Genomic DNA, 27595 nt, shown 5'->3' on the forward strand with positions numbered 1-27595 from the left:
TTTACCTTGGTTGTTTTCTCTGAAGACATTTGACCTCCCCCACTAACTGCCTAAAAAATTTGACATGGTAGCTCCTTCCTGAAATAGATCTATCATGATGGCTGTAAAGATAACATAGGGTAAATGTTACAATAGAAAAGGCACCAACAAGCCCATCTTACCAGAAGTTCTGTCTCTCTGGCCACATTCTCTGGATGACCCTTCGAAGAGTTGCCAGACAATCATTTACATTTACAAGGAAAATCTCCATTTGTAAAGGTATCTCCCTCTCTGTTTGGAAAAGAGAGGGGGATGAGCTCATTTCTAGTGACTTATCAATGTGGAAGGTGAGGCCTTGAGCTGCATGGTGAACCTTACTCTTGTTTACTGTGCTTTAGTGGTAATCTCCTGTAACTGACTCCCCCCACTGCCAAAATCCTCCTTTGTCATTGGCTAAAAATGATATTTAAGACGAGAATTTCTGCTATTGTGTTAAAAAACGCAGTGTCCCTGCTTTCTCCCATGTATACATGTTATTAAACTTGATATTATTTTCTCCTGCTAACCTGTCTTGTTGATTATTTGGCCAGCCAAAAGAACCTTAAGGGAAAGGGCAGAGAGAGATTATCCCTCTTCCCCCGACAGGGCCTTATCTTGTTAGGCCAGGGGCTTTGCAGGTGACCCTATCTCGTTAGGCTAGTTGCTGTCTGACATTCATTATCCAAGAGGCCACTTCCTAAAAACCTAGCTTAAAGAAAAAAAAAGTGCATTTTAATTGTAGATGAAGTGATTTCTATATGTTGAAAGGGAATGCAGTCAGAATTCAAAAATATTCCTGCCCTGGGACAAGGGAAGCTCCATGCTTGAGCGAATCCCAACTCAGCACTGCCATCAAGGAAGCATATAGGAAGCAAGGGATGTGCAAAAAAAAGAGTTCATACAATACCTAATAAGTGATGCTGGAGTTGTTTATCTTGTTGTACATCATCCATTTGTAAGGGAACTGCCTATCATTCCATGACCCAGGGAAAGGGACACTTATCTACAGAGTGTGTTGTTCTTCATGGAAAATATAGACTTGTCTTTGTATCAGCTGGATCTGATAACCCTCCTAGTCAGGGCTGTACTCTAAATTGCTCCCGGCTTCTTTTCATTCCAGCACAGCCTGTCTTCAGATCACCAGTATAGAAACCTTTCAAGAGGAGCAGGCTAGCAGGTTGTGGTGCTTCGTGGACTCTGTGTTAGCAGGGGTTATGGCTGATGCAGACAGCACTGCAAGGAACAGCAATCGGAGAAAAAGTGAGTGAGAAATACGAGGCAAGTTCACAAGTGTCTCCATGGAGAATGGGTCCTCTCTGTGAAAGGCAGTGTGTTCAGTAGAGTTCTAGCATTCAAAAGAGATCCTGGACTTGTTATTAGAAGATTTGGGTGTAAATCTCATCTCAGTAACCTACTAGACAAGTCAGTCTAATTTCTGAGCCATGGGATAAGATACATTTCTCAAAATTCTGCTCTAAAAAATAGATGAGAAATATAAGTGAAAATATTTGTCACGTCTATTTCTAGACTCTCTATTTTGTTTCATTAATTGATTTGTCTATCTGTCACTGACTAACTGCCCTGAGTAACTCAAGGAGGTTTCGAAAGCATTTAACTGTTTTTCTTTTAGTTATGTTAAGAGGTGCAATTACCAACCGCCTTGAACTAGTCTAAACCCCACTGCAAGAGCTACACCTGCACAGACAGGCCAAGAGGTATCTAAGAGTCACCTTTGCTTCATTTTAGTGTTAAGATCTCCGCCCCAGGAGGAGCTTAAGCCTTAGTACGATAACATGTGATGTATGTGGAGGTATGTTTTCAAACTGCACCTGCAATAACAAATACCCACCTCTACATGTAATGATGAAATCCCTTTTGAATATTCATTCCCCATTTGAAATAAAAGGTACCTATTTTCCCTTGCTTGGGGGCCATGACTTTGGAAACAATTCCCTGTAGTCTCATTATTTGCTACAAATAAATCTTACTTTGTGTGACAACTAATTCTGGTGATGGCTTTGATTTCAACTCACCAAAAAGAGAACTCACTTTTGTTTAATAACATATTCTAATGTCAGTACCAAACTCTCTTGATTACCATACCTTTATAGTAAGTCTTGAAGTCAGATAGTTTAAGTCCCTCTAATTTTTTTTCCTTTTTTGAAAAATGTTTTGCCTATTCTAGGTCTAGACTCTACATAAATTTTAGAAATAGCTCAGAAATTTCCATAGAAGAAAAAGATGAAGATGGTGAAGATGAAGATGAAGAAGACAAAGGTAAAGAAGAGGGGGTGGAGGAGGAAGTGGAGGAGGAAGAGGGAAAACTCTGCTGGGATATTGGTTAGGACTATATTGAATCTATAAATCAATTTGAGAGACTTGACATTGTAACAATTCTGAGCCTTCAATTTCATAATATATATCTCAATGTATTTAGATCTTATTTAATTTCTCTGTGTTTTGTGTTTTGTGGGTTTTTGATTTAGACATCTTCCATAGTTTCCATTATAATTATTTAAAATTATGTGACAGTTTTTTATGGCATCATTACTGATATATTTCCATTTTTAAAATTAAGGTATAATATACACACAGTAAAACTCACCCCTGTTAGTTTATAATTCTGTGAATTTTGACAAGCATATGCAATCATATAACCACTACCACAGTCAAGATATAGAATAGTTTCAGGTTCCGGTACAAGATGGTGCCGTAAGAGGATCCTGAACTCACTTCCTGCCACAGACACACCAAATCTACAGCTACATGTGGAACAATTTCTTCTGAAAGAAACCCAAAACCTATTAATGCACCAGGTCCATTTTTGCCTGCCTCCCAGAAAGCCAATCACTGAGACGAGATTGCAGAGAGAGTGTTTAATCACAAGGCAGCCAAGTGAAGAAAACAGGAGAACAAGTCTCAAATCTGCCTCCCTGAAAATAGGGACTCAGGGGTATTTATGGAGAAGGGGGGCGAGGTGGTTTGAAATGATTGGAGGTGAGGAGAGATGAGATAATTTATGATCTGCGCAAGCGTAGTCAGGCTTCAGGGTTCCGTCTCTTCGTAGGACACATGTTTACAGAATGGTGGCATTAGCATGCCCTGAGGGTGGAGTTCCAACCTCTTGCAGTCAAAAGGGCCCAGTTGATGGGTTGGTGGTCTCAATCCAGCCTGAAGTGGACAAGTGGTTCAGTTCCTGAGAAAAATAGCTCAAACACCTATTACCGTGGTAACCCAGGCTCCAGGGAGATGTCATCTGTAGGAACCCAGTGGGAGTCAGATAGCATATTGCCCAAACAGCACAGTTAACAATGAGTAAGTGTATCATGCAGATTTAAGTCCTCACCTTCCATTCTGATAAATTTCTAGGTAAGGCCATCCCCCACTTCTTCCCGGTACAGGGAAGAAGATCCCTTTACAAATGGAGATTTTCTTTACAAATGTAAATGTCTCCTATAAAGGGTAACCAGAACTAAGAATGGGCTTAGCATGACCCACCCAGGTACCGGGAGATGTTTATGGTAATGCCCTTTTCTGGGGGCAGGCCTCCCATCCCAAACTACTTTGGTCCCTTAGTGCCAGTGGGAGGCAAAATGTCATTCAGGCAGAGACATATTTTGAGTTGGGAAATTCTAATCCCCCGTAGTTACTAGCTGCTTAATCATCAATGGCTGTTTGCTGGTTTCAAAACTAGCTGAATGACTGCTACACATTGGGTGAAAGAGAAAAAAACACATCAAAATGGGTAGGAGAGGCTGAGACACAATCTCACCATAAACTCCACCCCATATGTAGTGACCCACAATTAGGAGGGAACTCACTATTCTGAGCTTCCTCCTGGGGAATGAAGAATTTGAACCCCACATATGGCACCCCAACTTTTAAGGCCTGCACCTGAAAGCCAAGCCCTCAAAACATCTAGTTTTGAAAGCCAGCGGAGTTTGCATCCATGAGACCCGCAAGGCTATAGTGAACTGAGAAAGAGTTCATAAAGAGCTTATGGGGACTCACCCTCCCAGGGCCCAGGAGAGAGGTAGCCCACTGAAAAGCACCCAGTCTTTCTGTGAAAGAGACTGATTTGCCTATCTTAAAGCTCAGCCTGAGGGGCAGGCATCTAATTTAGCACACATCTAAGAGCCTACTAAAATACTCTCTAAAAATGAATGTGTCTTTGCAACCCCTCTTTGCCTTACTCCGGGTTGCTGATATCTCCTGGAAAGGATCTTGTGAACTCACCTGGTACCCCAATTTATGCCAGCCAGGGGCATCTGTTGATCGCCCGGCTCTGGTGGCCAGAGAGCTTATGTCTGCGAGTCCCACAGGATTGTAACAAATGGAGTAAGAGTTCTTAACTGGTTACCACCCCCAGGGCACAGCAGAGAGGCAACAGACTCAGGCTCGAAATATTTGTGTGAAAGAGGCCTATTAGCTTATCTTCATAGCTGCAGCCTAAAGGGCAGGCTTCTAACTAAACACACATATAAGGGCCCACTGTAATCCTCTCCAGAGACTGCAGAGGAGAGGCACTATCTACAGGTTCTCACTCTGCCATGCTCCTGATCTCTAGTATCTACCAAAATGGAGCTTGTACATATGGCTGGTGCCCAGTTTTTGAGGCTACCACCCAGGGGACCCCCTTTGATCACCTGGCTCTAGTGTCCAACAGGGTTTATAATCGTGGATTCCATAGGACCGTAACAAATGGTGAAACTCTTCCTAATTGGATAGCCCCACAGGGAACAGAGACAGCAGACTGGAATACAAGCCAGTCTTTCTGTGTATGAGGTCTATTAGTTTACCTTCATACTTGTGGCCCGAGGAGCAGGGTTCTAATTAAACACCTATCTTGAGACTGATTAAAATCCTCTCCAGAGACTGGAGAGGCTGGTGGTCACCACCTTCATGCTCACTCTTTGCCCAGCCTCAGGTTGTTGATGTCTCTGAGAAAGGAGGTGGTGTACATGTCTGGCACCTCAGATTTAGTTGCTACTGTCCAGAGGACATAACACTTGATAACCTGTCTCTGGTAGTTATCAGGGCTTCCGTTCACAGTTCAATGGGAAAGCAGCACACAAAGAAACAGTTCTTTACTGGCTATTACCCAGGGCTCAAGGCAGAGTAAACAGACAAAAATGCCCATTTCCCAACCTTCCCCTGAAAGAGGTATATTTGTATACATTAAAAGCTGCTCCCTTAGGATCTGTCTTCCAATCAGCCTGAATCTAGGTGCTGACTGAGATGTTCTCCTTTGGGACACTGACAGGTCTTGTCACACCCTCAACTATTGGGCACCACTAAAAATAAAATAGGTTACTTGGAAATTCACAGACGTTTGAGAGACAGCTAAGAGCTAGGGCAGGGTTGAACAATAAATTTCATTTCCTACATGAGGCCATTCTTTCAAGATTAGGAGAGATGGCTATTTTATCTAACACATAGAATCCAACACAGAGAGTCAAGGAAAATGAAGAAAAAGAGGAATATATTTCAAACAATAGAATAAGATAACACCTCAGTAAAATACCTTAATGAAATGAAGTTAAGTGGTGTATCTGATGAGGAGTTCAAAATAATGGTTCATAAAGATGCTCACTGAACTTGGGAGAAGGATGGATGAACAAAGTGAGAATTTCAATGAAGAGATAGAAAATATAAGAAAGTACCAAATAGAAGTCACAGAACTGACTAATACAATAACAGAACTGAAAACTACAATAGAATGGTTCCACATCAAATAGATAAAGCAAAAGAAATGATCAGTGCACTGAACTTTCAGAACTGTCTTTCAGAGCTGAAGGAGAAAGAAACTTTTTTATGTAAGAAAAAACTAAAAGAGTTCACCACCACTAGATTGGCTTTACAAGAAATGTTAATGGGACTTCTTTATGCTGAAAGGCAAGAGTGGTAATTAGTAGTAGGAAAACATATGAAAGTATAAATCTTACTGGTAAAGGTAATATATAGCAAAATTCAGAATACTCTAATGTTGTAAAGGTAGCAGGGTTAATCACTTATAAAGCTAGAATGAACATTAAAAGAAAAAGTATTAAAAATAACTATAACTACAATAATTTCTTAATGGATACATAAGATAAAAAGATGTAAATTGTGACATTAAAAGCATAAAACACTGGGGGGGGAGCAAAAATGTAGAGCTTCAAAATGCATTAGAACTTAATTTATCAACTTAAAAGAGACTATTATAAATACAAGTTCTTTTATGTAAACCTCATGGCAACAAGCAAAAATCTACAGTAGATACACAAAAGATAAAGAGAAAGGAACCTAAGCATACCACCACAGAAAATCATGAACTCACAAAGGAAGAGAGCAAGAGAAGAAGAAAGAACAGAGGAACTACAAAATAACCAGAAAACAATTAACAAAATGGCAATAAATCTATGCCTATCAATAATTACTTTAAATGGAAATGGACTAAATTCTCTAATCAAAAGACGTAGAGTGGCTGAATGGATAAAATAACAAGACTCTTCTATATGTTCCTTACAAGAGACTCACTTCATATGTAAGGACACACATTCTAAGTGAAAAGATGGAGAAATATATTCCATGCAAATGGAAACCAAAAGGAAACTGGGTTAGCTATACTGAGACAAAATAGACTTTAAGATAAAGACTGTAATAGGAGACAAAGAAGGTCGTTATAAATCATGTGCCATATAATGACATTTGGTCAACAATGGACTGCATATACAGTGGTGGTCCCATAAGATTATAGTGGAGCTAAAAAATTCCTATTGTCTAGTGACATCATAGCCACTGTAACATCGTAGGTTTTTACTAATTGAGAGGAATGTTCACGGTGCATTATCTGTTTACAAGCAAATCTATGATGGTAAAAAGAAACAAACTAAGCAAATCACCATGGATATATTTCTGAAAAGGTTCAAGAAGAACCTCAGGCAAGTCTTTCAGGAAGTATTCCAGAAGAAGGCATTATCAAGGAGATGACAGCTCCATGTGTGTTATTGCCCCTGAAGATCTTCCAGTGGGAAAAGATGGGGAGGTGGAAGACAGTGATATTGATGATCCTGACACTGTGTAGGCCTAGGCTAATGTTTGTATTTGTGTCTTAGTTTTTAACAAATGTTTAAAAAGTAAAAAAAATTTAAAAATAGAAAAAAGCTTATGGAATAAGAATATAAAGAAAGAAAATATTTTTGTACAGCTGTACTATGTTATGTTTTCTGCTAAGTGCTATTACAAAAGAGTCAAAAAGTTAAAGAAATTAAAAAGCCTATAAAGTAAAAAAAGTTACAGTAAGCTAAGGTTAATTTATTATTGAAGAAAGAAAAACAAATTTTTATACATTTACTATTGCCTAAGTATACTGTGTTTATAAAATCTACAGTAGGATACAGGGATGTCCTAGGCCTTCACATTCACTCACCACTCATTCACTGACACACCTAGAGCAACTTCCAGTCCTGCAAGCTCCATTCATGGTAAGTGCCCTATACAGGTGTACCATTTTTTATCTTTTATACTGTATTTTTACTGTACCTTCTTTATGCTTAGATACGTTTAGATACACAAATATTTACCATTGTGCTGCAATTTCTAACAGTATTCAGTACAGTGACACGCTGTACATGTTTGTAGCCTGGGAGCAACAGAATATACCATATAATCTAGGTGTGTAGTAGGCTGTATCATCTAGGTTTGTGTAAGTACACTCTATGACATTTGCACAATGAGAGAACTGCCTAACAGTCCATTTCTCAGAATATATCTCTGTTGTTAAGCCATGCATGATTGTATAATGATTAAAAGTTCAATCCAGCAAAAAGATATAAGATTTGTAAATATTTGTGCACCCAAAATAGGAGCATCTAAATATAGAAAGCAAATATTAACTGACTTACAGGGAGAAATAGAGACCAATGCCATAATAGTAGGGGACTTTAATACCCTTCTTTCATCAATGGATAGATCAACCAGACAGAAAATTAATATAGAAATATTGGCCTTACACAACACGTTATATCAGATAGTCTTTTTATTTTTTATTTACTTATTTATTTTTTTGTGAGGAAGATCAGCCCTGAGCTAACATCCGTGCTAATCCTCCTCTTTTTGCTGAGGAAGACCGGTTCCCAGCCAACATCTATTGTCAATTCTCCTCCTTTTTTTTCCACAAAGCCCCAGTAGATAGTTGTATGTCATAGTTGCACATCCTTCTAGTTGCTGTATGTGGGACACAGCCTCAGCATGGCCGGAGAAGCGGTGCGTTGGTGCGCGCCCGGGATCCGAACCCAGGCTGCCAGTAGCAGAGCGTGAGCACTTAACTGCTAAGCCACGGGGCCAGCCCAGATCAGATAGTCTTAACAGACACATAGAGAACATTACATCCAAAAGGAATGGAACATACATCTTCTCACACACACATGGAACATTCTCCATGAACATATCTTAGGATGAAAAACAAGTCTTAATAAATTTAAGAAGATTGAAATCATATCAAGCATCTTTTCTGACCACAACAGTATGAAACTAGAAATCTGTTACAAGAAGAACACTGAAAAATTCAGAAATATGTGGAGATTAAACAACATATTACTGAACAACCAATAGGTCAAAGAATAAATCAAAATAGAAATTTAAAAAATATCTTGAAAAAAATTAAAATGGAAATATAACATGCCAAAATTTATGAGATATAGCAAAAGCAGTTCTAAGAGGAAGTTCCTTGCAATAAATGCCTACCTCAAGAAACAAGAAAAGTTTCATATAAACAACCTAACTTTATGCCTCAAGGAACTAGAAAAAGAAAAACAAATGAAGTCCAAAGTTAGTAGAAGGTAAAAAATAGAAAAGATCAGAGCAGAAGTCAATGAAATAGAGATTAAAAAATAGAAAAGATCAATGAAACTAAGAGCTGGTTCTTTGAAAAGATAAATAAAATTAACAAAATTTAGCTAGACTCACCAAGAAAAAAAGAGAGAGGACTCAAATAAATAAAATCAGAAATGAAAGAGGAAATATTACACTGATATCACAGAAATACAAAAGATTATAAGACACTAATATAAACAATTATACATCAACAAATTGGACAACCTGGAAGAAATAGACAAATTTCTAAAAATGTAAAGCCTATCAAAACTGAAGAAATAGAAAATAAAAATAAAGGAATAGAAAATCTGAACAGACTGATTTCTAGTTAAGATATTGAATCAGTAATCAAAAACCTCCCAACAAACAAAAGTCCAGGACCAAATGGCTTCACCAGTGAATTCTACCAAAAAAATTAAAGAATTAATACCAATCCTTCTCAAACTCTTTCAAAAAGTAGAAGAGGAAGGAATACTTTCAAATCCATTTGATGAGGCCCACATTACCCTAATACCAAATCCACACAAGGATGCCACAAGAAAAGAAAAATATGTGCCAATATCCCTGATGAGCACAGATGCAAAAGTCCTCAACAAAATATTAGCAAACCAAATTCAACAGTACATTAAAAGGATAATACACATGGTTAACTGGGATTTAGTTTAGGGATGCAAGGGTGATTTAACATCAGCAAATCAATTAATGTGATAGACCATGATGGGGTTCAGGGCAGGACGCCCCAAGATGTGCCACTCTGGTATGTGGATTATTTCCACCTGAAGACAATAAAGGCTCAGAAGACTCAGGAAGAACATTTAACCTTCTCCAAACTGCCTAAAAGAATTTAACATAGAAGTCCTGGTCCAGGAAGCAGCTAATACCATCTGATAGCTACAGTATAATGTAAAATATGTGTGCTAGAAAGACACCAACAAACCCATTTTTTGGCCCAGCAAAACTTGTTTAACAAACATTTGCATTTCCATCTCCATGTAAATTGTCTTCCTCCACTCTGAAATCCCAAACCACTACCTCCAACATCCTCCTTGTCTTTAGCTGAAGATATTTAAACTGGCGCTTCGGCCAGATGACCGAGTTGCTCTGTTTTTCCTGAGTTTCTCCCATGCATACACATTATTAAAATTTGTTTGATTTTCTCCTGTTAACCTGGCTTTTTAATTATTTGACTAGTCATAAGAACCTTAGGGAAGGAGTGGGGGAGATTCTCCATTTTCCCCTACAACCACACGAACAAAATGAAGGATAAAAATCGTATGAACATCTCAATAGATGAACAAAAAACATTTGACAAATTTGACATCCGTTTATGATAAAAACTCTTAACAAAGTGGGTATAGAGGGAATGTACCTCAAAATAATATAGACCATATATGAAAAGCCCACAGCTAACATCATACTCAATAGTGAAAAGGCAAAAGCTTTTCCTCTAAGAGCAGGAACAAGACGAGGGTGCCCACTCTCACCGCTTTATTCAGCATATTATTGGATGTCCTAACCACAGCAATTAGGAAAGGCATAGAAATAAAAGGCATTCAAATTGGAAAGGAAGAGGTAAAACTGTCACTATTTGCAGATAACATGATATTATATACAGAAAACCCTAAAGATGCCACCAAAAAGCTGTTAAAACTAATAAATGAATTCAGTAAAGTTGTAGGATACAAAACGATATACAAAAATCTATTGTGTTTTTATACACTAATAATAACCCATCAGAAAAAAAATTAAGAAAAATATCTCATTTACAATTGCATCAAAAAGAATAAAAAACCTAGAAATAACTTAGCCAAGGAGGTAAAAGACCTGTGCACAGAAAACTATAAGACACTGGTGAGAGAAATTGAAGACGACAGAAGCAAATGGAAAGATATTTATGTTAATTGATTGGAAGAATTAATAGTATTAAAATGTACATACTACCCATAGCAACCTACAGATTCAGTGCTATCTCTATCAAAATGCCAATGGCATTTTTCACAGAAATAGAACAAACAATCCTAAAATTTGTAGGGAACTACATAAGACCCCTAATAGTCATCCTGTGGAATAAGAACAAAGCTGGAGGCATCATCCTTCCTTATTTCAAGCTATATTCCAAAGCTATAGTAATCAAAACAGTATGATATTGGCATAAAAACAGACACGTTGATCAATAGAACAGAGTAGAGAGCCCAGAAATAAACACATGCATATATGGTCACTTGCTATGACAAAGTATCCAAGAATATACAATGGGGAAAAGACAGTCTCTTCAATAAATGGTGTTGGGAAAACTGGGCAGCCACATGTAAAAAAACTGAAACTGGACCACTATTCTACACCAAACACAAAAATGAACTCAAAATGGATTAAAGACCTGAACATAATAACTGAAACTATATAACTCCTAGAAGAAATCATAGGCAATAAGCTTCTTGACTTCAGTCTTGGTAATGATTTTTTGGATTTGACATCAAAAGCAAAAATAAACAAGTGGGACTACATCATATGATAAAGCTTCTGCACAGCAAAGGAAACCATCAACAAAAAGAAAAGGCAACCTACTGACTGGGAAAACATTTTCAAATCATGTATCTGATAGGGGTTTATTATCTAAAATATACAAAGAACTTTTACAATTCAATAGTGAAAAAACAAACAATCCAATTAAAAAATGGGCAGAGGATCTGAACAGACATTTTTTCTGAAAAAGACATACAGATGGCCAACAGGTACATGAAAAGGTGCTCAACATCACTAATCATCAAGGCATGCAAATCAAACCCACGGTGATATATCACCTCACACTTGTTAGAATGGCTGTCACCAAAAGGACAAGAAATAACAAGTGTTGGCAAGGATGTAGAGAAAAGGGAACCCTAATGCACCGCTGGAGGGAATGGAATTGGTACAGCCACGATGGAAAATAGTATGGAGTTTCCTCAAAAAATAAAAATAAAACTACCATATGATACCACAATTCCTCTCCTGGGTATTTATCTAACAAAAACGAAAACACCAATGCAAAAAGATTTATGCACCTCCATGTTCATTCAGCATTATTTAAAATAGGCAAGATATGGAAGCAACCTATATGTCCATCCATGGATAATAAATAAAGAAAATGTGGTATATATATACAATGGAATATTATTCAATCATAAAAAGAAGGAAATCTAGCCATTAGTGACAGCATGGATGGACCTTGAGGGCATTATACTCACTGAAATAAGTCAGATAGAGAAAGACAAAACTATATGATCTTGTTATACTTGGAATTAAAAAAAAATGAACTCATAGATACAGAGAACGGTGGTTGCCAGAGGTGGGTTTTGGGGTCGGGCAAAATGGATGAAGGTGGTCAGAAGGTACAAACTTCCACTGTTTTGTGCTGGTCTCATCCTGTGGATAGTGATGCTATAGGCTAGAAATGCCTGGGTGCACTCACCTGGGCCTGTGGTGAGATTCTACAGACATTTCCCCTTTCAGAACCAGTGCTGTGGCTGGACCGGCCCTGTGGTTCTTATTATGATTGCAAGATGCCTTCAGCAATAATCATCAGGAAACTTTGAAAGAAAACAAAGTTTATTACTCATGAGTCCTGGAGTGTACACAGCATACCTGGGGCCACACAGCAAGGTCACAGGTAGAGAGAGAGAGAGCACAGGCCTGGGCTTCTGCTTTTATTGGGGTCAAGAGTGGAAGGCCTAGAGTTGCACAGATTCACTCTTTTTCGGTGAATTTAAAACATAAGAGTGGGAATTAAAACACAGGAAGGGAAAAACAAGTTGTCAAAAAGTCAGTATCTAAGTCAACCAGAGATCTCTAAAACAAAGGAAACTTCAGGGGTTGGGTGGTCTGGCTCTTTATCTAGCTGTGTAGCTGGCAATGGGCTTATTTGAGATCGCTGTCTTTGAAGTGGATGCCTCGGCAATCAAAAGCTTAATGTCAGGCACTTGCGTTACAATATGAAAATAAAGTGTCAGGTGCTTAGACTACATCCAAGTATAAAACAAATAAGTCCTCGAATGTAATGTACAGATTGGTGACTGTAGTTAATAATATTGTGTTCTATATTTGAAAGTTGCTAAGAGAGTAAATCTTAAAAGTTCTCATCAGAAGAAAAAAGATTTGTAACTATGGTGGATGTTAACTAGTCTTATTGTGGTGATCATTTTGCAATATATACAAATCTCAGATTATTATGCTGTATACCTGAAACTAATATAATGTTATATGTCAATTATATCTCAAAAAATCATTATTTAAAAAATAGTCAGACACAAGAAGGTACATACTATAGAATTCTATTTATATCAAGCAAAACTAATCTTTAGTGATATAAATCAGATCACAGTTTATTTGCAATGGGCGTACAGGGAGATTTGAGCACAATGGGGCAGAGATAAGTTTCCAGAGAGATAGAAATATTCTATATCTTGACCAGGAAGGAGTTTACACAGGTGTCTATATTTGTCAAATACTATTGAACTGTACACTTAAAATGTGTAGCTTTTACTGTATGTAACACATCTCAACAAAGTTGATTTGTAAAAATAACATAATGCACAATAACATATCAGGCAAATAAAAACAAAAAGAAATTAGAGGTTATGGTCACAGCATTCAAAACAGAACATATTAAATAAAATTAAGATGGACATTTTGTGATTCTTAAAGGCCACAATTCACAAAGAGCACATAACATTTACTAATATCTATGCATCAAATAGTATAACAGCAACTTAAAGACAAATAAGAGAAGATTTAATTTTAATAAGAGAAGATTGTTACACACCTCAGTCAAAGACAGTAAAGTAGAAACAATACTAAGGACTTAGAAAATTGAAAAAGTATAATCAATAATGTAGAGTTTATACATATATTTTCAACTCAGTGCACCTGTAATAGAGAAAATATCTTCTTTTCACGTATTCATGAGATATTTATGAAAACTGACCATATATTAGGTCACAAAGGAAACCACTGTAAATTCCATAAAGTAGAAATAATACAAACAGCATTCTCTGTGTACACAGTAGAAATTAGAAAAAAATAAGAAACAAACAAAAAGCCCTAAAACCCCTGCTGCCCATAAATTTAAGAGCTTCTGAAAAATAATTCTTGGTTCAAAGGCAAAAGAGAAAATAAAATTTTTTTATTTCTACAGAAAATGAAAACATGACATATACACTGTGGTGTTTAACTAAATCAGTGTTTAGTATAAAATTAATAACAGTCTTACATAAGTATATTGATAATCAAATTTCCAATTCAAAAGCTACAAAATGAATAACACAGTAAACTGAAAGACAGAAAATAAGAAATTAGTGTGAAGCAGCTGGCTGTCTCACCCTCCTCTACAAATTTCCTGAGTCTGGTCTCTGTGTCTGATCACAAACCTCTCCCTTCACAGCAGATACTGGACATAACTATCCTTACGACTCTGGTATTATTTTGAGCTCCTTTAAATCTTATCTTGGTTCTGGAATTATAGAGAATTACTTTTCTTACATCCGGTCTCATAGCCCCCAGGAAGAATTTCACAAAAATGGAATTCCAGAGAAGAAGCCGCCCATCACTTAGTAGCAAATCATTTTTCCTGCACTCTGAGTACATTCAACTCCTTCCACTTTGCATTAAAGAGGGTCCTTAGGCATCTGCAAAAATATCTTTTCAAAGATGAAGAGAACAGGTGAAAAAGGCAACTAGCAGCCTAGACAGCACCAACTGAATGACCAATATTCCCACATCTCAAAGGTAAGAATTAATGCCTGACTTTCTCAAGTGCACAGACAGGGGAAGAGACCAAACAGGTTGCGGGTGCATCCCCCTGCCTCCTTATCCTCTCTCTTCAGTGTGCACTCTAAGCCTTCTCAAGCTCTGCCATCTCTCAGGTGCAAGACTGCCCCTGTTCAGATGTGGCTATAGATATTTTTTTTGCAATGGAATAGTTTTAGAGAAATTCTCCAGCAAAGATAATTTATAATATACTTATATTATTTTAAACACAATTTTATAAGATATTTCTTTTGTTTGAAGTATTTTACAATATTCCCAAACTTTACATATATGTGGATTACTTTTCTCTAGTATTGTCAGTTATTGAAATATTAGAATTCTACTTGTTATCTTTTATATTTTTAAACTTCTGGTTAAATTAAAATTTAAAGTTTTCTAGGTAAAATGCCTTAAATATAGGGCCAGCCCTGGTGGCCTAGTGTTTAAGTTTGGCGTGCTCCACTTTAGTGGCCCAGATTCGGTTCCGAGGCATGGACCAACACCACTGGTCTGTCAGTGGCCGTGCTGTGGCAGCAGCTCCTGTACAAAAAGCAGAACGAGGAAGATTGGAAGTGAATGTTAGTTCAGGGCTAACATTCCTCAGCAAAAAAAAAAAAAAATTGCTTTAAATATATATGTTGACATTTGGTTAAAAATATGCAATTTAAAATAAAAAATTGCTTTTAAAGTCTTTATTTGAAATTCTTTATTTAGGATTCTTTTTCATTTCTTTTCCTGACTAACGCTAAGTTAAGATTTCTGTACAACAAATGTTCACGATAAGTACATTAGGATTGGAGAGTTCCTGGGAAAAGAACCAATCACCACTGGAGCTGAAGAGCATCATCTGTCTCCAGGCAGTCAGTTCTGCAACCTGATGCAGAGGAATTAAGAGCTTTGACAAGCATTTGTTTATTATATACTATAACCTTGGCACAAAGTCCTCATCGAATAACCTATTCAGTTTAGTTGAAGAGTTCCCTTGAGCTATGGTAAAAGTAGATCTGGACATGGAGGTAATGTTGCAGATTTTTTAGTGGAAAACTATTAGGGAGCAGTTTATGTAAGAGAGTCTTTTAAGGCAAGTAGCTCATAACATAGGAATTGGTGGCAGTAAAGAATCAGTGGGAATGACATTTAATGAAGAACGGAATAATTGTCTTTACAAGGCACATCTGCTTCATTAGCTTAATCATTGTGAGAGGACATGTGACTGGATATCAGTACACAGGCCTTTGTATCATAATAACATGCTTGGTGACCACAAGAAGGTTACCTACAATTCTCCAAGTTTCTGTGTTTTCATCTGTAAAACACTGAAAGATTTTTTCTGAGAACAAATCATAGCACCTTGTCCATATTGTAATTCAACAGACCTTAGTTCAAATGTCCCTTGAGAAAGCTGTGCTATGATTTCAGTAGGGAAAAGGTAAAATGGTGACAGGAAGGTGAGTGAGTGGAGTTCATTTCATATATGGAGGCACTCCAACTCGCACACACCAAACTCGTTTATATACACTCAATAGCAAGTGTGGTAAATTGAAAAATAATCACAAATTATTTGAGTTCATTCTATCAAGAATGCAATCTGTTAACCCGCCTCTTGATTTGAGCTGGTACTGTGACTTGCTTTGACTGATAGAATATAGTGGAAGTGATGTAAGTTCTAAGTTTAGACTCAAGAGGCCCTGCAAATTCTCTCTTGCACAAGGAAGTCTTACCTTATGAGTAAGCTTCAGTCAGCCTGGTGGGTGATGAATGCACGTGGAAGGAGGCCCAGCAGTCCCAGCTGAACCAATTGAGGCCACAAACATGTGAGGGACCGACTTGAGAGCATCCGAGCCCAGCCCAGAACATAAAGATTGCCCAAGTGGACCCAGCAAAGGATCATGAGAAAATAATAAATCATTGCATGAAGTTATTAAGTTTTGGAGTAGATTACATAGAAAAATTTGACTGATGCTATCCTCTTCACAGAAATTCTATTTTCCAGTGATCTTTTAGTGCTTCTGTGTCTCACAGGCTCCCACATGCCTGGACTGCCAAGGGAGAAGGTTGGATGAATGAGGGGAAAGTTATAGACTGTCACTGGCCTAGGCATGATGTTATCATTATTAATATTTACATAGTATAAATATTATAATATACAGAACTTCCTCGTCTTACGATGTGGTTACATCCTGATAAACCCATAATAAGTTGAAAAACTAAGTCGTAAATGGACCTAACCTATCAAACATCATAGCTTATCCTAGCCTACCTTATATGTGCTCAGAACAGTTACATTAGCTTATAGTTGGGCAAAATCAACTAACACAAAGCCTATTTTATCATAAAGTGTTAAATATCTCATGTAATTTGTTGAATACTGTACTGAAAGTGAGCAAGAGAATGATCGTATGGGTCCAGAATGGTTGTGTTTTGGTTGTTTACCCTTTTCTGATCTGGCTGACGGGGAACTGTGGCTCTTTGCCACTGCCCAGCATCACAAGAGAGGATGGAGTCTTGTAGCACGTATCACTGGCCTGGGAAAGATCCAAATTCAAAATTCGAAATACGGTTTCTACAGAACGCATACCACTTTTGCACCATTGAAAAGCTGAAAAATCATAAGTTGAACCATCATAAGTCAGTACATCTGTAGTATATTTCATCATATAATAGTTATCATTTGGGAATTGCTATGTGCCAGGCACTGGACTGTATTTAAACCTTATAATTTGTACTTATGTATAATTTTATTTCATCATATTAACTATCATATAATAGTTTTCATCCCATTTTATAGAAAAGAACCCTAGGGCTTACATATTTTGAGTGACTTTCCCAAGGTGATGCAGCTGATAAAATCAAAAACAGTATTGATTACTTGTTTAATTGATTACAAATTCCATCTTTTAACTTTGCTACTCTGAACTCTGTTATTGTTGTGAAGCACCTTTAATTACTTCAAGACGGTGGAGATCTTGGCCTTTATAGTAAAACTTCACAGTGTGTAATAATGAGAGTTTTATCAGGGCAAAATAGTTAAAAGTTAGAACTAAAGAATTTGAAAATATACAGGTTCTTAGAGAATGTTATAAATGTTAATTAGAACTAACATGAGTTCTGTCTAAATAATTTCTTAGAGGGCTCCCAATGATGTAAATTTTAATGACACATTCTGTTTATATTGACAATTTTAATTATTAAATCAATGGCATGTAAATCAGTGCTTTTTAAGAAAATTCTTGGACAAAGTAATATTTTAAACTCCAAATATTATTTCCACTATTAATTTATGAAAAGGGCCTTTCATTTTCTTACTAGACAAACGTATCTTTAGATGAAGGCAACAAATTAGCTTTGTCAAAATAGTATACCATTCCTCTGAGTGTAATTCACTAATAATTTTACCTTTTGTTAAAATTATGACCCCAAGACAGAAGCAACTAGAACAAGGTTCATTGTGTGATAGCTGGATGAAGTACGAAGAGAGACGGGGTCAGGTTAAAGACAGAGAGCGCAGGGGCCGGCCCTGTGGCATAGTGGTTAAGTTCGACACTCTCCACTTCAGCAGCCCAGGTGCAGGTGTTTGGATCCCGGGTGCACACTTATACCACTCATCAGCCATGCCGTAGTGGTGACCCACATACAAAATAGAGGAAGATTAGCACAGATGTTAGCACAGGGCTAATCTTCCTCATCAACAACAACAACAACAAAGAGAGAACTCATCTACTATCTCTTAGTTAATGACAGTGTCTTGCTTGGACTTTTGCTTCATTCCACAGGACGTGAGATCTAAGACTGGACCTTCAACTTTTCATCCAAGATACAATTTTGATCCCACATGTTTAACACTCTAACTTCCTAATTTGAGTTTAATTTTGAAAAAAACTATAACACTAATGGGTGAAGTTATAAAGCACCATCAAGAAAGATTTTGTCCATTTGCCAAAATCTTAAGTAATTTCTGCAAGATACAAGTCAGGTAAGTCTGGATCCAGGAAAAAGCATAGGAACATGCTATTTATTGCACAGAAAGGAAAGTGCTGCTTGGTAAATGGAGTGCATCTCAAGTGGAACCTCAAAAACCCTCTTGGTTCACAATGGCAGAGGCTAGAAGGAATGGTAAGGCCACATATAGGGTCAAATATCTATCCTAGCCACGTTAGGGTACAGGATTCTGAATCCACATGGAAGGAGACTCTCTGTCCCAGCAAAGACTCATGGCTTGCACTTGTCACATTTTGGCTCTGCCACTTCCCAGCTGTGTGACCCTGGGCAAATTCATTCACCCTCTGAGCTTCAATGTCCTCCTTATAATATGGCGAGGATATTCAAGTATGACAAATATATTTAAAGAATCCTAGGAATTTTTCATTCTGAGTGCAGTATATATATATTCCTCACAACAACCTAATGAGGAGCTGTTAATGCCTCCAGCCAAAGACAAACAGGAGCACATCCATGGATGAACAAGTTGGTTTTATTCTTCATTGCAGTGAGGGAGAAAACTTCCCATGGGGAATCATGCGGCATCTCAGTAAGAGGGTTTTGGAACCAAAGAAGCAGAACCAATAGGAAATATCTATTAAAAAAAAATTATTGCAAAGAATTAGTTTACAGGGGGCTGGCCTGGTGGCACAAGCGGTTAAGTGCATGCGCTCTGCTGCGGTGGTTTAGATCCCAGGTGTGCACCGACGCACCGCTTGTCAAGCCATGCTGTGGTGGCGTCCCATAAAAAGTGGAGGAAGATGGGCATGGATGTTAGCCCAGGGCCAGTCTTCTTCAGCAAAAAGAGAAGGATTGGCAGATGTTAGCTCAGGGCCAATCTTCCTCAAAAAAAAAAAAAGAAAGAAAAAATTAGTTTACGCAAGTTTAGGTATGGACTAAGGAAGATTCATAGTTAGGCCATTGTCAGGAAGGGCAGGCTGGAACTCTCAGCACAGGCTGAAGCTGCAGTCCACAGTGGAATCTCTTCTCCCGCAGGGAAGCCTCAGCTCTGCTCTTGAGACTTCAACTGATTGGATCTGGCTCACCAGATTATCCTGAAAACCTTTCTTGCTTAATGTCAACTGATTGTGGACTTTAATCACATATACAAAATATCAATGTTTTATTGAATAACTGGGGACTATAACCTAGCCAATACAAAAAACTGACCCTTAAATTCATAGGTTTTGGGTTTGTGTTAGGTGATTTTGAGAAGGATTTAAGAAACAGAGATTTTGCTCTTAATTGGATTCTGACAGAAAGTGGGTGGTGGGGTGGGGTAATTCTATAATTTTGTATCTTAATAAATCTTACCTAGAAGGAAGGAAGACTATACTGAGGATAAAGCTGTAATTGGTAGAGAAGAAGCCGTCATTCCTATTATCGAGGAGAAAGGTATGCATGGTCATTTTTGTGATTTGGATAATGATCATGTTTTATCTGTTTTCAAACATGATTAGTGAGTGGCCTTGTTTTCTGTCTTGACCCATTATAATCACAGCTTGGCTGTCTGATATTGCTGTTCTATGAAGCGGTTTATGTTAAGCAGGAAAACACCAAAAACTAGCTGCGATTATCAGGCCAGCTCCTGGTATCACTAAGTCTTAGTTAATAGTACCAGGCAGCTCCCAGACACCAGGGGTTTTTCTGTCTCATCCGTCTTTATAGTCTCTACTGCTGTAACATAAGACAGAGTGCTGAGAACCTGAGAGCCATCTAACAGGGACAGGGTGATTAATTCTAATTGGAAGCCCCATTAACTTGTGGCTTCCATAACATACAGAAAATCAATTCTTCTTTAAAAAACAAAAAAAGTCTCCCTCCAACGACTGCCTTTGACCTTAGTTCAATGCCTAGTCCCTTACAAATATCTGGAAATTTAATGTGGCAGGATAAAGAACATGAAAAGATCCGGTGGGTTAAGGGAAGAAAATCAATTCTCTACATCACAGCAATTCCCCTCATTCCACCTTCAACATTTGACTTGACATTTAAATTAAAAAGTAATAAAAATCATAGAGTGAGTCAGCCAGATTTCTTTAACGTAATCAACGTCTCCAAATTTTGTTTAAATGTAGATAGGCAGCACTGAAACACAAAGCATAAAGGACACTCAAGGCAGGGAAAAATTTCAGATGAAAGATCATGCAGTTACTGTAGGCATTACTTATGACATTAGAATTCCTTTTATTACCCCAGGTGCAAATATTGGAGCTTCTGAGTGCATGAGAAGAAGAACTTACTCAACTGGATATATAAGTAGAAAAGGCAGATGTACTCCTTGGTTGCCAACAGCAGAGATCCCATTGGTGACCGGGTCAACTTAAAATTTAGAGAATTCCATATGTGCTACGGAAGCAAAAAGAAAAACAACTAACCCATGTGTGGAGGACAGGGAAAGAGGAGGAGATGGAGACTGCCAGGGAGAGGGATCAACTCATCCACTCAAGATAATTCTTGGAGGATGTCACCCAGAAAATCCTGAAAGACTCCATATTAGTGATGACCTCATCTATCCATGAGGCTGCTCAGAAATTCTTACCCCTCTAGCCACCAGCAGACATACACACCTGTGAGAAGATTCTGATTCAAAACCCTCTACTTTCACAGAAAATTCCCTCAGGTCCACTCTGAGTGGAGGTTGCATTAGAATCAGGGGATTTCCCAATCCCTTCCAGGCCTCTTAGTACAAACTCTTCAACTGGCAACTGAGGTGTCACCATAGGGGATTTTTCTGATTGGCTAGAACCTGATCTGGCAGGGTTTGGTTTGGGTGTCTTTAGAGTTCTTTCTCAGCTCCGTCTTCACCATTAGTCCACAACTCAAAAGAGCAACTGCTGAGACCACCTTAAAGAGAGGATGATCCTAAACAGAGCTCTGATTCTGGGGGCCCTCGCCTTGACCACCATAATGAGCCCCTGTGGAGGTGAAGACATTGTAGGTGAGTGCACGGTTGAGGGATGTGGAGACTAGACTTGGAAACAGGTAATTGGAAGGCAAAAAAAGGTAGAGATTGGCCCAGAAATAGTAGAGACTCTTTAAAGGCATTCTCAATATTAAGCAGATCTAAAAATTATGGTTGTTCTTCCTTCAGGAAACTAGAGTCCCAACCCACACTCTTTGCTACCTGTGCTGTTGCAGAGCTCACCAAGGACATTATTCTGTTTCTAGTTATCGGATCCAGTTGAATATAGCCTGGAGGGCTCTACAGAATTCATTCAGTATTGCCTCAAAAAATAGGGATGTTTCCACAAGTGGATGTTTTGTTACTAAAATTTCATGAACTATTGCTCTCAAATTTCTCTGAACAACTTTTGAAGCTTTTTATATGTTTTTCCTATAGTTTATTGTGGGGTAAATAGCTCCATGAAACATATACTATGTAGATATAAAGAGAGGTGACCTTTTCTTTCTCTCAGATTTACACACGTTTCCCTGCTGGGAATCAGCACAGGTTGGGAGTGGGTAAACCAACGAGCCTTTAGCCAAGTCATTTTACCACATGGTCCCCACTTAATCTCAGTTACTTCATATGTGTCACCACACAAATAATCAAATAAAACAAGTATGTAGAAATACTTTCCAAGCAATGAAAACATATAAATGTCAAGGATCATTCGTGTTTTCTGATTATTACTATTATAGGAGTAGCTTTGTAGTTTTTTTCTTTAACAAAGTAGAGAATATCTTTATTTTTATTTTATTTTATTTTTAAAGCTTCAGTGCATGGTTGTGTATCCTAGTTGTTAGTTTTAATTCTCTATGTGAGCTGCTACCACAGTATGACAACTGTGGGTGCTGTGGTTCCACCACCGGGAACGAACCGGGGCCACGGTGGTGAGAGTGCTGAATCTTAACCACTAGACCACCAGCGCTGGCTCTTTATTTTTATTTTAAAATTGAGAACTTTGTGATGAAAAACTTGGTGAATTAAATTATTCTCAAATCATCCCAAATTACCTAGTTGCAGTTCATCTAATGCAGTACCTAGTTGCATCCCATCAGCCCAAATTACCTAGTTGCAGTTCATCTAATGAAGACCTAGAAGAGGAACACTGGGCAAGCATGGCGTAGTTATTTGGTCCCTTAGGCCCCTCTGCCTTTGCTGTCCACATCTTTCCATCCTTTCTTCCATCCTTTATCTTCCTTTCCTTCCAGGATCCATCCCTGGCTCTTTTCCCTGTTGTTTTATTGACATAAAGAGTGGGTTTGTAAAAACCAAAGCAGAAAAGCCAAATAGTTCAAAGGGGAAGTGAAATGGAGGTTACTCTAACTTCAGCAACTTTATTAACCATTACTGCTCCCATTCTAATTTTGTTTGGTAGTGGAAGTTTCATCTGCTTCTTCGAAGTACTTCCAAATTTTCTTTCTTCAATGTCACACCAGAGAGCCCTGCTTGGGCTCAACTTACATGTGAGGCACAGTGGGCACAGTGCTGAGGGCTTGCGATGCATGTAGGGTCTCATAAAAATGTTTTAATTTCTTTTAAAATTAGAAGAAAAAATGGACTTTCAGGGTAGAAGAAAATATGTTAATTTTTACTCTAGCCTGGATTCTATTTGTCTTTGTACCAATTCTGTCATTAAAATATGACTTTTAATATTTTTATGGAGTAAGGGACCTGCGAAAGCAACAGTATTTAGGGCTCACAAGTTATAACACAGCCCTGGTCCTCACTGATCCTGGCTTTCATATGGTTCTGCTACCTCTGTGTCTGTCAGTCTTCCCCAAAATTTCTGTGTTCCTCAAGAATAGCAATTGACATTCAATACACATTTTTAAGTGCACAATGAGCTAGGTTTTGAGGATTCAAAAATGAAAAGACATGCTGTCTATCCTCTAGAGGGTGCACAGATTAGTGATGGAAAAAATATTGTGCAGGAAAGCAAAAGGACCATTGCTGAGCAGGACAGTGGCCCCAGCTGAGGCTGAAACTCTAAAAGTGAATTGGTTCAGTTGGCCCAGCAATATGACGTTCTTCATCAACAGTGAGCAGCCCAGGACAAGTGGCAGATGAAAAGAATAATTGCATATATTCATGTTTGAAAAAGGAGTCAAGAAGATTCATTGCAAGGATAAGGAGGCTTTGTTGGAGGGCCTTTTAAGTGATCAACTGAGGTAGGGAAAAGAGTGAGCCAGTTGAGGAATAGACAAACTTGGAGAGCAGGACATTGGAATGGAGGGGTTGGAGGTCACAATATGGTCAAAAACATGTTTAATGAGTGAACTTAGCTAAAAAATTGGTAACTAAGCAGAAACTTCAAGAAAATTGGAGGTGTCTAGTAAATCCTAAAAGATAACTTCATTTCAAAAAGAAAAACAGACCCCTTCAAAGACCAAGGAACATGAAAAGGTAATACAGTTTGGTTTGATTGGCAGATGAGGTATTTGTGGAGGATGTTGGATTACAAGGCTCTCGATTTCCTCATCACTGAACTCACCACAGTATATCATATGTGCTCCTTTACTCACCCCACTCTCCCACTATTCAATAAGCTCCTTGAGGGCAGAGACCATGCTGATTGGTGTTTTACTCCCTCATCCTCAAGATGTCTGAAACCTCGTTGACGCTCGGTAAATGAGGAAGAAAGGAAAGAGGAAAGAGTAAAAGGCTTGTATGTGTCTTGACAAAATTATCCGGTTAGGCTCATTTGGGTGGAGTCAGACTGCACTGGCTGCCATTCTGCTTTGGCATCCTCAGATGAGTACATTGTCCACTCGAGGAAGAGGGCCATAGTTTACCTGGAGTCCTCAATGAATGTAAGTGTTGAGTCAGAAAAAGAAGAAGTTTAGTAATCTCTTTCCAGAAAAAAAAAGAGGGGTGGGAAATAACAGAAATTCAAAATCCAATAAAGCTTCCATTTTTTTATTTCAGAAGGAATCAGGTACTCTCCTTTAGGGATCACTACTGTTCACAAAACAGAGACCTCAGAAGCATTGTTTATTTTTTATATATTTTGTAATATTTCCACTGTCATTGTCATAATCTTTCTGATACCCTATAACAGATAGAAGAAACTCTTTTAAAATAATAAGATCCTGTGTGCTTTTCCTTGGTAAAAAGAGGAAGAAATCCTTTGTAGAAAATGTTCTTCTCTGAGCCAGTCCACAGTGAATGTGTTATTAATTGATGAAAGGATTAAGTGAGAGAGAAAACTTATAAAGCAGAGGGAAGTAAACAGAATCTCTGGGGCAGAAAGCCAATACAAGGATAATTCATTCACTCCTTCTTTCATCTCATTACAGTCTTTATCATAGCCTAGGATGTGCCAGGTGCTGAGCTAGGCATGCAAGGAATAGAAGTAAACACGGCCTGTGAAATTGCACCCTCATGGAGCATACACTATAGTGGAAAGACAGACTAGATTCTAACTGGACAACTACCAACACTGAGGGGGAAAGAAACAGGTGCTGGGAATTTCGTCTACAGACTATGCCAAAGATGAAGCCCACAAAGTTGATTTCTTCTGTCACTTTGTTTAATAAGGTTCTTTTGTCTCCCTGTTTTCCACTCTCCTGTTCCTCACCCTCATTCAACAGCTGACCACGTTGGCTCCTATGGCACAAACGTCTACCAGTCTTATGGTCCCTCTGGACAATACACTCATGAATTCGATGGAGATGAGCAGTTCTACGTGGACCTGGAGAGGCAGGAGACCGTCGTGAGGCTGCCCCTGTTTAGCGGATTTAAGGGTTTTGACCCACAGGGTGCACTGAGAAACATAGCTATATTGAAACACAACTTGGACCTTGTGATGAAACGCTCCAACTCTACTGCCGCTACCAATAGTATGTGTTCACCATTCTGCCTCTCTTTACTGAATCTGTCCCTTCATACTAGGCCTCACTCCCTTCTTCCCTAGGAATAGATACCGTTCTCTACTCTATAAAACTCTCCTTTCCAAGGAGTCTCCAGATTTTCTCATGATAATTACTGAACCATCCTCCTCCTCCTTGCTACAAATTACATATTTCCATGTAATACAAAGATCCTTACTCCTATAGCACAATCATTAAATCTTTCAAAGGGAGGTCCCGTAGACCCCCTACCTTAACAAGCAGGTTGACAGGGAGAAAGGGACAGAGATAAAGCATAAGCAGTGTATACTGTCTTCCAAGCAGAAGGGAAGCAAGAGCTCTTCCACTATCAGATGGGGAAATGTTGGTGAGAGTGCTTCTCCAGGACGTAATGCAGAACCTCAGGGCAGTGCTATTCACAATTCATACCAGTGCTCTTTCCTCACCATAGAGGTTCCTGAGGTGACTGTGTTTCCCAAGTCTCCAGTGATGCTGGGTCAGCCCAACACCCTCATCTGTTTTGTGGACAACATCTTCCCTCCTGTGATCAATGTCACATGGTTGAGGAATGGGCACTCAGTCACAGAAGGAGTTTCTGAGACCAGCTTCCTCCCCAAGAATGATCATTCCTTCTTCAAGATGAATTACCTCACCTTCCTCCCTTCTGCTGATGATATTTATGACTGCAAGGTGGAGCACTGGGGCCTGGATGAGCCACTTCTGAAACATTGGGGTATGTATGAGTTCCACCCCTTTTGGAACCTTCTCCTCTCTGTCAAGTCCGGAACACTTTGCCTATTATCCCCTGTTGTGGTCCTAAACTTAACACATCAAGGGTTTCAAATGATAGACTTCGCTCTCCTCCCTAAGCCCCGAGCCCCAAGTCTTTGCAGAATCAACCCCTCCCCACCCATCCCATGTACATGCACAAGAACATTCTATATTCTGACTTACACAACTTCACTTTCACAGAGCCTGAGATTCCAACCCCTATGTCAGAGCTGACAGAGACTGTGGTCTGCGCCCTGGGGTTGGCCGTGGGCCTCGTGGGCATCGTGGTGGGCACTGTCTTCATTATCCAAGGCCTGCGCTCAGGTGGTACCTCCAGACACCAAGGGCCCTTATGAGTCACATCCTGGAAGGAAGGTAAGGACTCTGATTTATTAGACTGGAGACACAGAAAAGGAGGAAGGAAAGCGGTGGAAGTTGTGGACATAAATGTGGTTGAAAAGTTGCTGAACTAGGAAACAGTGTTATGATGGCATGGGAGCCCCCTAGACTCATCGATCCCATGTCTGTCCTGTTGCAGGTGCATTGCTGATCAATGGGAGCAGAAGAGTGGACATGCTGGTGACCTAGCACTATTTTATGGCCACGTTCATCATATTCCTTCTCTCTTCCTACACTCTTCCTCTCACTTCTTCTCTAGAACTTAAGGTGCTGTATCCTCTCAGAGCTCATACACCCCTCAGAATTCTCCCCCTGACCTCCTAAATATTTTTTCTTTTCTCAATTGTTACATATTATGGGAACCCTGGAGTATCCCACCCAGTTACCTAATCCCTCAGTGACCTTGAACTAATATCTCCATGGAAGCAATAAATCCTCCTTTATGAGGTCTTTATTGAATTTTTTTCTTGTCTTTCATCTCAGAGCTGGCTAGAACCATGGCCTCTTATGTTTCATTTAATCTCATTTCCCAGGTCATGTTTTATGCCCAGTGACACAGGAGCAACCACGTATAAACTGATAATATTTTGATGTCTTAGCTGAGGTTAATATTTCTCTCTTCCTTTTGTTCCCACCCTTGGCCACTGTCACCCACTCTCCAATTTCAGACATCAATGAAGGTAATATATGCCCATCACCTTTGGTGTATGGAGATTTGTGGGACAGAAATACAAAAAACAAGAAATAAATCAGTACTCATTTCAATATAGCTTTTAAAAGATATGACAGAGAAATAAGTTAGGAGAAAGGAATTTGGAATCTCAAAAGTGCCAAAAGTCAAAGTTGGTTTCCAAAATGTTTAACTTTTGAAGAATGAATGATGATAAGAGAAGCTTTCTTCTCCCCTCCTCACACTTGAAGAGATAAGAATTCTCTAGGCAGGAAAGGAAATGGAAAAGAGAGCATTAGGAGAACATTATAAGAGGACAATAAT

General features: G+C 38.7%; 1 protein-coding gene and 1 long non-coding RNA gene across 2 annotated transcripts; both read left to right on the forward strand.

Annotated features, from left to right (window-relative positions):
- The first annotated feature begins 1216 nt into the window (after window positions 1–1216).
- Window positions 1217–21033, forward strand: LOC147915684 (uncharacterized). Its single transcript, XR_015554091.1, has 3 exons — window positions 1217–1278; window positions 2204–2295; window positions 20833–21033. It is a non-coding gene; the product is annotated as an uncharacterized LOC147915684 (long non-coding RNA).
- Window positions 21034–21420: 387 nt separating this feature from the next.
- Window positions 21421–27060, forward strand: LOC101405590 (HLA class II histocompatibility antigen, DQ alpha 2 chain-like). Its single transcript, XM_004424303.3, has 5 exons — window positions 21421–21574; window positions 25174–25422; window positions 25883–26164; window positions 26404–26577; window positions 26741–27060. Exons 1-4 carry the CDS (start codon window positions 21493–21495, stop codon window positions 26556–26558), a joined length of 768 nt encoding a protein of 255 aa, XP_004424360.1. The 5' UTR covers window positions 21421–21492; the 3' UTR covers window positions 26559–26577; window positions 26741–27060.
- Window positions 27061–27595: the final 535 nt, after the last annotated feature.

This window comes from Ceratotherium simum, chromosome 13 (genome assembly GCF_057802395.1).
Source record: "Ceratotherium simum simum isolate JZ-2026a chromosome 13, ASM5780239v1, whole genome shotgun sequence".
In the NCBI taxonomy this organism is placed as follows: Eukaryota; Metazoa; Chordata; class Mammalia; order Perissodactyla; family Rhinocerotidae; genus Ceratotherium; species Ceratotherium simum.